This window comes from Perognathus longimembris, chromosome 2 (genome assembly GCF_023159225.1).
Source record: "Perognathus longimembris pacificus isolate PPM17 chromosome 2, ASM2315922v1, whole genome shotgun sequence".
NCBI classification, from domain to species: Eukaryota; Metazoa; Chordata; class Mammalia; order Rodentia; family Heteromyidae; genus Perognathus; species Perognathus longimembris.
In genome coordinates this window covers 9,543,623-9,554,300 of record NC_063162.1, presented here as the reverse complement: position 1 = coordinate 9,554,300, position 10,678 = coordinate 9,543,623, and the positions used below count along the sequence as shown (strand labels likewise).

At 40.1% G+C, this 10,678-nt stretch overlaps 1 protein-coding gene across 4 annotated transcripts in view; it reads right to left on the bottom strand.

Annotated features, from left to right (window-relative positions):
- Eif3a (eukaryotic translation initiation factor 3 subunit A) overlaps positions 1 to 10,678 on the bottom strand; it is a 36,594-nt gene continuing 25,916 nt past the window's right edge. Inside the window, exons 18-23 of one of the 4 annotated variants that reach the window (XM_048338141.1) lie at positions 8,239 to 8,327; positions 6,881 to 7,395; positions 6,707 to 6,850; positions 3,758 to 3,965; positions 2,739 to 2,929; positions 1 to 1,218 (exon numbers count right to left, since the gene is read on the bottom strand). In XM_048338141.1, coding sequence (XP_048194098.1) covers positions 989 to 1,218; positions 2,739 to 2,929; positions 3,758 to 3,965; positions 6,707 to 6,850; positions 6,881 to 7,395; positions 8,239 to 8,327 — 1,377 coding nt within the window. In that variant the 3' untranslated portion in view covers positions 1 to 988. Of the gene's footprint in view, positions 1,219 to 2,738; positions 2,930 to 3,757; positions 3,966 to 6,706; positions 7,396 to 8,238; positions 8,328 to 10,678 lie in introns of all 4 variants that reach the window. The other 3 variants (XM_048338140.1, XM_048338142.1, XM_048338139.1) reach the window with 3 other exon arrangements.

The following is a 10,678-nucleotide window of genomic DNA, read 5'->3' as shown; positions in this document are numbered from 1 at the left end:
CAAATTCTGTTAAGTATTTTATTTATCATTGAAGAAAAAAAAAAAAACACAGCAGCAAGTTCTGTGTTGGCTTCAATAAGACCAAATAGTTAATCTTTAACATCACTACTGCACTCCAAAATTGAAGGCAACACAGTCATTACTACAAATTACTTGTTGACTCTATCCTGAAGAGAAAGAAAATTAGGAAACAGAATTTTAAACAATTCCTCCAAACCACACATTTATAAATATTGTCATATTTTAAATGCTTAAAAGGCGTGAATTCTCCATTAATGGAAAAGCAGTTTGCTATTGGCAACAGAAAAAAAAAAAACAACCTCAGCAACAATTCAGCAAATGTTATAGAACTTAAAAGCCATACTACACTGGATTCCCACCAAGCAGCAGCACGTCACGCCATGACAATGACAACTGCATACCTCATACTCACCTCCTCAATCAAAGCTACAGAAAATCGTACTGTAGCCATGCATGTTTACTGCATTTCTCTGATCCTAAAAACAAACAGTACCTCAAATGCCTAGAAGTACATGTTACAACCAGTAATGGTGTGACAAGTTCCAGATCCACTGGCTTAAAGGGTTTCCAAATACATCTTATCAGAACCTTACCTTATCCCAAATTAATACCAGATATTTCAAAATCAAAAGAAAAAAATCAATTGTATACCAAGATAACAGGTATTACTCAATACCTGAAGGGTTCACATTTTTTATTTTTTTAGTTTTTTTCTTTTTTGTAAACAAATGATTGATGAAATAATGCAACACCTTAAATTCCAGAAAATGGCATGGTTTCCCAACCCTCTGTGGATACGGTGCATGATCAATCTGTTATATAGGGTTAATACAAGTTCATGCTTTTTTGTGTTATGGTGAGACAACATTAAAGAATCCAATTTAGACTGGTTGAAGCACAAGTATAATAATTCTTGAATGTGGTTAAACCTATGTAAAACACAAGTTTGAATCCATCATCTTGAGACTTAACGTCGTACTGTGGTCCATCCATCTTCATCAGTCTCATTTTTAGTACGACGAAGAGACTCCTTATCTTTCTCAGCTCTCCATGAGGCCTTTTCTTTGTCACCTTCCCTTTCACGATCTCGGTCTCTTTCTCGATCTCTTGAGAGAGCAGGGGGAGGAACACGACGGGGTGGATCTCGCTCTTCTCCCCGGTCATCTTTCCTGTCATCAGAACGTCTCCAGGAGCTTACTACAAAAGACAAATTAAAATAATAATAATAATAATAAGAGAAAAAGCAAGAGATTATGGGGGGGGGGGAGACTGCACAGGCAAAATGACTGAGGGCTGGGGCTTATATATGGTAGAGCACTTGCTTACATAAAAGGAGAACCTAGGTTCAATCCCCAGCACTACATAAAAACAAGAGTCCAGTACAAGTGGCTCACACCTGTAATCTCAAGAAGCTGAGATCTGAGGATCAAGGTAAATAAATAAAGGGGGTGAAAATTAAGAGGAAAAAAAATTAAGTGTTATGTTACTCTACATCCTATTGTTTTAAACACAAACTGAGGCAAAGAAATGCTTCTGCCTGAAATTACTCAGAAATCCTGTGTTGAAGACTAATACAGGATCACTCTAATAAAAACTCCACATTTTTATTTTGATATTTACAATAAAAGCTTTAAAATACCAAACTTACCAACCTAAACAGAAAATAAGCAGAAATCATTGGCCAAAGAAATGTGCTAATAAATTTTCAACACAAGATAACAAAAATATGGCTGAATAGAAATTTTAGGGATTTTTGTAGCTACTAAGGACGCTGAAATCTGAGGATCACATTTCAAAGCCAATCTGGGCAGGAAAGAAATTCTGAGACTCTCAGTTCCAATTAACCATTAAGAAGCTAGAAGTGGAGCTGTGGTTCAAACAGTAGTAACAGCCTTGAGTGAGAAAAGCTAAGGGGCATCTCTGAGGTCCTGAGTTCAAGCCACACTACTGGTGTGTGTACATGAAAGCACACATGCACACGAACACACATATACACAACCAGCATTTGGGGCCTTATTAAAATTTTAACAGCAAATTAGTCATAAAATATTCAAGTTCAGCCAGGAGCTGGTGGCTTGCACTGCAATCCTACTTATGCAGGAGACTATGATCTGATAATCGCAGTTCAAAACCAGCCTAGGCAGGAAGTCTGTGACACTCTTATCTCCACTAAACTACCAAAAAAAGCTGAAAGCAGAGCTATGGCTTAAGTGGTGGCCTTGAGCAAAAGAAACAGGGACAGCACCCAGGCTCAGCATAAATAAAGTTTTAAACTATGCTAACAACCTTATTCTTTTGTACAGACAAAATTTTAGAACATATGAAACTTATAAGGGCTTGGCTCAATTCGCAAGAGCACTTGACAAGCAAGTTCAAGGCTGAGTTCAAACCTCAAATGCTACCCAAAAACATATATACAAAAAACAAAAATGTTGTGTAAACAAGCACTGCCTACTGAAGTTTCAACTACTCCAATTTTAGAGAACAGCCATGTTTATCCACTAGAACATAACTTGTAAATAACTGATTATTCATTTTCATTAAACTTCATAAATGTATGTTAAGAAATGAGCTCAGTACACAATCTGATCATGAAGTTCTAAGTGGAATAAATACCAACTGTTTAGTTTTGAGTTCACAGAAATCTAGAAGTTCATTAAACCCTCCTCACAGTTTTCCATCCACCAGCAGCTGTAATGACCAACCATAGACCATACCTTCTTCTCGTTCTGATCGCAGGGGTGGTCCTCTCCGCTCTCGGTCATCTCTTAGCTCTCGTCTTTCTCTTAGATCACGCCTGTCATCTCTCTCACGTCGACGGTCATCCCTATCCCTATCATCACGGCGACTTGAGTCTCTCCAGCTTGAAGACTCCTCAGCTGGTCCTCTTCTCCAGCCACCTTCATCCCTGTAACCATCAAAAGGAAAAAAAGTTGCTTATGTGGTATTACTGGTCTAACTTTCCCTCAATCACATATATTTAGGCATAGAGAACAAGCAAAAATATATGAAAGATATACTTTCTCCCACACAGTAGCCACTACACACGTGGCTACATAAATTCAACTTAAAGTCAGGGCAGCTAAGCAGCACTACCTACATCCCAAGCACTCAATAACCACACGTGGCTGTTGATTGACAAGGTGGTTAATATAAATACAGAACTTTTCATCCTTGTAGAAAATTACACTGAGAAGTGCTCTCAAAATTTACCAGCATGGACTACTTTGGTAGAGGAAAGAAGCTAGAACTTACTATTTATTTTCTAGGAAGGAAAGAGGAAAGGGCAGACTGGGCAATGGTAGGCTCACACCTGTTATCCTAGCTACTTTGGGAGAGATAGCATGAACAAAAACTTTTGAGATTCTCCAATTTAATGAATAGCTGGGCATCATCCCAGCTACAGTAGAGCAAGCCGAGGTGCTGGAGGTTCTCATCTGTAGCCCATGCAGGGAAGTCCATGAGACTCTTATCTCCAATTAATCACCAGAAAACTTAAAGTGGCACTGTGGCTCAAGTGGCAGAGCCCAAGACCAAGCAAAAAACACCAGAGCTTTTAAAAGGGCTATAGATGTGGCTTAAGCAGTGCCACACTGACTTTCCCAGACAGTAAGAAGCCCTGAGTTCAAGTCCCAGTACCATCCCCTCACACACACACACACACACACACACACACACACACACACACACACACACACACACACACACACTTCTGTAAGTAAGAACATCCAACAACCTGGGGGGTGGTCTTCTGAAGCGATCCTCACGATCCCCATCTCTCTCTCTCTCCCTTTCTCGCTCAGGGTCCTTGTCATTCTCCTCTCGATCTTGATTGTCTCTGTCCCTTTCCTTGTCTCTATCCCATTCACGTTCTTCTGATGGTCTTGATTCCCGAGGTGGACCCCAACTCTCTTCTCTGGCTTTTTCTTTCTCTCTCCATCCACCTGTATTTTTTAAAGAAGGATTTATTTTCCCCTCAGGACAGACGAATTTTCAGGGTAGGGGTGGAATCCACAGTTTTCAGTGTACTAGGCAAACACTACCACTGAGCCACACCTCAAGCACTCACGAGAAATCTCGTTAGCAGTGAACAATTAATATTCATTAGCATTCTGAACACTCAGATATTTCAATTTCCTTTTTAAAAGAAATAAACGTAAAAGTTATGCAAATAACTGCACAAACTACCTATTATTAATAGTTCCTCTAATATCCATCTCTATAGATAACAATAGTCTGAATTAAATGTCTCATAAAACTTAAGGTTACTGTTGAATTTTTCCTACTATGCACTGATTTCAGGTACAAAACCTATTCTGTTCTAATTGCAAGCAGAGTTTATTTAAGCAAAAAACACTAGTTTTTTGAGTTAAAGGTCCTAACTATAGATTTACTTATACCCTGTAAAATTTTCAGAGCCTTCATCATCGAACATCGAAGACTTTTTTCTTTCCTATTCCTGTCCAAACCCTCCCCTCCCCCTGCACCTATTCATGAATCAAGCATAAATGCTTAGATCCTGCCCAGTGTCTCACAAGTAGCTTTATGTCTGAACCTATGTATGTTATATAAAGCACAAAGATCCCAAAGTAAGCAAATATTTCAGTGGAAGCATATTATAGTTGCAAGGCTAACAAATACTATTGTTAACATTGATGTTAACATGTACCAAAGCATTAACCTAAACCCTCTGCTTAAATTAACTTTTTCACCATAGCTGAGTCATCTTCACTATTGGCAGATTTTTGACCTTGTAGCAATTTACAGTCACTGAGAGGAGCAAAGTATTTGAGTCGCCTGACACAGGATACCACCTGTCAGTCTGATCACTCTGCCTTCTAGCTGCAGCTCTTACTATATAAAGCATCCTTTTCAGAGCCTGCCTATTTAGTGCCATGCTACTCACATCTTCATGATTTTTGCTGCTGAATTTGCTGTTCAAAAATGACCTGAGTATATAGTACTTAGGTGTTATTTTTGTCCTAAGAAGAAACGTTGATAATATGTCTTAAGAAAATAAATGTGCTTAACAGAAAATTTTTCAGGCATGAGTTAAATAGTAATTTAGCATGAGTTCAATGTAATGAGTCAGAATTGCTTTTAAGTAGTAACCTAAAAGTTATATACTGACTAGCTAACAAAACAATGTGACCAGTCTCCAAGGAACTTGAATTTAGGATTCTTCTACATTCAGGGCAACATTATAAAGCCTAATTGCCATGATTTACTGAAAACCTACTATACCGTTTAACCATTTTACATACAGCCCAAAATTACACAGCTGGACAATGGAATACAATGAGACCAGAAGAGACAACAGGCCTACCATAAAAACCATTCAGAGTAAAATCACAGAAGCTTCTGCCTCTTGCAAAAAGAGTGGGAAGAGAATTGGTAAAAACCAGACACAAGAGTTTGAAAGGATGGAGACTCAGACTCAAGCATGACCACAGGAAAGATGAAACTGGATGGGTATAAGGGTCATTAATACAGCAAAATGGCCCACACCTGTAATCCTAACTACTCAGGAGGCTGGGATCGTGGTTCGAAGCCATCCCAGGTAGAAAAGGCTGTGAGGCTCTTATCACCAATAAACTACTCAGAAAAAGGGGCACTGTGGTTCAAATGGCAGAGCACTAGCCTTAAGCACAAAGAGGCTCCGAGACAGCACCCAGCCTTGAGTGAAAAAAGCCAAGCAAGAACATCAGGCCAAAGCTCAAAGACAAACAGTGCAGGTTTGGTGCAGGTTCTCTCTGATAAGCAGAAGTTGACCTAAAATGTCCTGGGATATGACAAAATTGGACAGGATTGTAGATACTCACACATAGTGAAAGCAAAAGAAAATGCACTCAGGAGAAAATCACAAAGGTGCAGTGCCTACATGCATCTTCATATTTATATAAAATAATATACATACTGAAACAACGCCAAGATATGGACCAAATGACTTTTTTTTTTTAAATGATTCTGTCTTCTTTACCATCTTATGTGTGGTTTATTGGAAGTGAATCTTTGGGAGGGTGGGTAAGAACACACAATTCAAGGGGAAAAGGACAAAAAAGTACAGCAGTGGAGCTTACAGGGCACTGATGAAATGAACTATACTACTCGTGAGTGTAGATGGGAGGGAAGGACTGAGACAAAATGAAACGACACTTTATGAAAGGAAACGCACTCATTACCTGACTCATGTAATCCCTCTGTACACCATTACTGTAATAACAATTAAAAAAGAAAAAAGAGCACCAGGCTAGAGATCAAACCCCAGTACTTGTACGAAATAAAGCACAAGAATATCATTACAGGGACTGGGAATATGGCCTAGTGATAAAGTGCTCGCCTAGTATATACATGAAGCCCTGGGTTCGATTCCTCAGCACCACATATATAGAAAAAGCCGGAAGTGGTGCTGTGGCTCAAGTGGTAAGAGTGCTAGCCTAGAGCAAAAAAGAAGCCAGGGATAGTGCTCAGGCCCTGCGTTCAAGCCCCAGGACTGGCAAAAAACAAAACAAAAAGAACGTCATTACAGAAGAGGCGGCTGTTTAGTGGTCTTATGAGTATGCTATAGCAAAGGGACACTTATGACAGGAAAGTCATTGCATGTGCTTATCTGTCTTTTCACTTTCTACATGTGAACACACCAAGATTCCATAAAGCATCAGTCTTTTGAATATCAGAATTTTACCTGGTTTAACAAATGGTCTCCAGGGACCAGGTCTTGAGTCATCACCACGTCTGGGGATGCGATCATCATCCATGTTTCTCCAAGGACCCCTGTCATCATCTGTACGTCTGGAAATTCTATCATCATCAGCATTCCTCCATGGTCCTCGGTCATCATCCAATCCTCTCCTGGGACCTCGGTCATCATCCAATCCTCTTCTGGGACCTCGGTCATCATCCAAGCCTCTCCGGGGACCTCGGTCATCATCAGCACTACGCCAGGATGATCGCTCATCATCAGCACCTCCTCGCCTTGGCCCTCGGTCCTCATCCAGGCCCCGTCTTGGTCCTCTGTCCTCATCAGCTGCTCGCCAGCTTCCTCTGTCATCATCTAGTCCTCGTCTAGGTGGCCTGTCATCATCCCCATGCCTCCAGCTTCCCCTGTCATCATCACCAATTCTTCTTGGAGGCCTGTCATCATCCGTGTTACGCCAGGAAGGACGGTCATCATCTGCCCCACGTCGAGAGAAACGGTCTTCATCGGGACCACGTCTAGGGCCTCTGTCGTCATCCAGGCCACGCCGGGGTATACGATCTTCATCTGGCCTGAGAGAAGATTCTCTCTCTTCATCATCTCCCAGACGCCTTGGTCGATCTTCATCTCTTCTATGAGGCCTCTCTTCATCCCGCCCTTCTCCACGTCTCCAATCCCTATAGAGCAACAGGCCATACTTTAAGACCAAATTTTTGGTAGGAAGAAAATGGATTCTTTGAATAATTATGTTCGATTTCACTCACTTTAAAAAAAATCACTTATTTTAATCCTGGTCCTTTAAAAAATGTTTTCCTGCAAGGCACCAATGGCTCATGCCTGTAATCTTAGCTACACAGGGGCTGAGATCTAAGGATCGATCATGTTTGATGCCAGCATGAGCAGGAAAGTCCATGACACTCTTACTTCCAATTAACTACTAGAAGACTGGAGTGGTGCTGCGGCTCAAAGTGGTCGAGTGCTAGCCTTGAGTGAAAATGGTCAAGGACAGCACGTAGGCCTTAAGTTTAAGCCCCATGACTAACTGAAGGGGGAAAAAAAGTTTTCCTAATAAAATGTAGCACAATATTCAGTGGCTTACACCAATACACAGACCACCACACCAAGCAGATAACATCTTACAATGGGTCATATTCACTTTCCTAGAAGCACCTTGGCAACTTCTAAATATTTGACAATACGCTTTCTAAACTTAATTTCTGGTTCAGGAATTAGAGCCTTGATTTTTGTCTACCATTTGTAGTTTAAATTTAAAGGGAAAAAACAATGCCATAGAACTATTAATACTTAGTCCTTAAACTCAATACTCAACTCAGGTTAGGGAATTAAGAAATCTGAAGTGCTTATTTCTCAAAATGTTTCTAAGTCCATCATCACAGTAATGCTTAACTATAAAACAGTTTAGTAATAAAAACACAATGGTCCATAAGTCTCTCATCCCAACAAAATAAGACAGATTTTTAAAATCAGGACTAAGGGCACTCTTTCGTAAGTCCACTTACTTCTCTGGTGGGCCTCTCCTCCATTCAGAGTCAGCTTCAGGTGCTTTTCTCCATGTGCTTTCAGAGTCTCTATCGCCCCAACGAGAGTCCTACAATGGGAACAAGAAGCAACACCGTGACAACTATAATGGAACAGCCACACAAACATTTTCATTCTTGGTCGTTGTGTGTGGGGGTGCATACCTATAATCCCCCAGCTACTCTGATGGTGGAGGTAGAAGAATTGAGAGGGGCGAAAAAAGGGAAAACAAATGTCCCTAATTAGGAAGTTACTCTACACTCACAAACTGAAAATATAAAGCTGATACAAGTAGATACAACTTTGATCATGAACACAATCATGTTCTATGAATGGCATCTACAAAATGTAACACATCTGTGATCCTACCTACTCAGTAAGCTGAGATCTGAGGATCTTAGTTCAAAGGCAGAAGTCCCTAAGACCAACTCCAGTTAACCAGCAAAATGTCAGAATGGAGGAATGGTTTAAGAGACAGAGTACCAGCTCGTGAGCAAGAAAAATGAAACAAAAATCCCTATGTAACCTAAAGCCAATTTCAGGAAGGTAGTTCATCAAATATAGGGATAGCATGGGGATGGGGGTGGAAAACTACATAAAAGACACTACAAAGCTGAGGTGATCTATGACCTTAAATATTTCAGGAATAAAAAGGACGACCTTCAGTCAGGAGTTGGCTCACACCTGTAATTCTAGCTACTGAGGAGGCTCAGATCTGAGGATTGTGGTTCAAAACCAGCCCAGGCAGAAAAGTCATGAGACTCTCATCTCCAATTAACCACTCGAAAATTGGAAGTGGCGCTGTGGCTCAAGTGGTAGAGTGCTGGGCCTTGAACTATTAGGCCCAGGGTTCGAGCCCCATGACAGACAAAAAAAAACAAACAAAAAACAAAAAACCTTCATCCTCAAAACTTTTATTTTATAGGCTGGAATCTAGCTAAATAGTAAGGAAGATATAAGCATGCCTGAAGTCCTAGATTCAAACTCTAACACCTACTCATACCCCACAGAAGATTTTTCAAGTATCCTAACAATGATGGTCTCCAACAGTAGTCAAAGACAAGGGTGGCCAGATAGTAAATTAGTTCCCCTGCCATCTTAACTGATTCTGGGCTATGTCTTAAAATGAAAGGAGACTTCCTCAAACTGATATTGTGGGAGAAAATACAGTCAATGTAAGCTATAAACATTATATGATGTTGAGAACAATCCTAGCTTCCAAACTTCTACTTTAAACTAAATAGGAGTACACACTGAAGCATAGAGCTAACAGAACTTTTAAAAGATTTTTTTAGCATAGCTATTAAAACCATTAAAACAAAAGGAATTAACTGACAAAACCTGCTTAAAGTCAGTAGTTAAATAGCAAATTGGTCCTGTTGTATATGCTCTAAACTGGAAGCTCAGAGAACCTGCTACAAAAAACAACTAGAGTAACACATAGAGGATTTTGTTAAAGACAAGACTAGACAAAATGGGGAAAAGTCATGAAAGTTTTATCTTTTCTAAACAGGAAACTAAATCCTCTTGATTAAAGGGCGAAAAGAAATGGGGAGACCCTCACACAAAACCAGGTATGGTGGCAAAAACCTGTAACCCCATCACTTGAGAGGCTCAAAGCAAGACTTTAAGTTGGCATATATAAAACTGTCTCAATATAAAGCAGTCTCTGAAATTTTCAAATTCCTTTTACCATAAAAATGGGAATTCTGTTTTTAAAGGAAGAGGTACGGGTATACAGCTCAGTGATAAAGCATATGATTACCAAGTACCCAGGATTCTCAGCATCCCAAGTGGAAAAAGTTTACAAGAAATTAAACAGTATCTAGAAAAGTTACAAGACAAAAGCTGGTATCAGGAACTCTCCCCCTCCCCTCTGACTCTGTATTAAAAGAAGGAAAGCTCTTCACATTCCTGAAATGACGTTTCAGCATGTCAAAACAATGAACCATTGTTCAATGTAATAAAGACAAAATCTCTTGATACACAAAGACTCTTAAATCCAGTCTTTGAAAAGGTAGACCAGATCAAACCAAAAACGTACATATTTGAGGCAATATTTGTTTATATGGCTATCAAACTTAGTATTAAAGGAGACCTAAGTAGAGAAAGAACATATGTATAAAGAGGCAGAGGATTCTACTCGTGTGTGTGTGTCTCTGTCTCTCTCTCTCTCCCCCCCCCCCCTCTCTCCCCCTGTGCTTGAACTCAGGGGCTTGGGCACTGTCCCTGAGCTTCTTTTGCTCAAGGCTAGTTACTCTACCACCTAAGCCATGCTCTACTTGCAGTTTGGGGGTAGTTTATTCAGACTTTCCTGCCGAGGCTGGCTTCAAACTGTGATACTTAGGTCTCAGCCCCAAGTAGCTAAGATTCAAACCTGAGTATACCGTGAAGATTATCAGACAGATTTGGGAAGAAAGT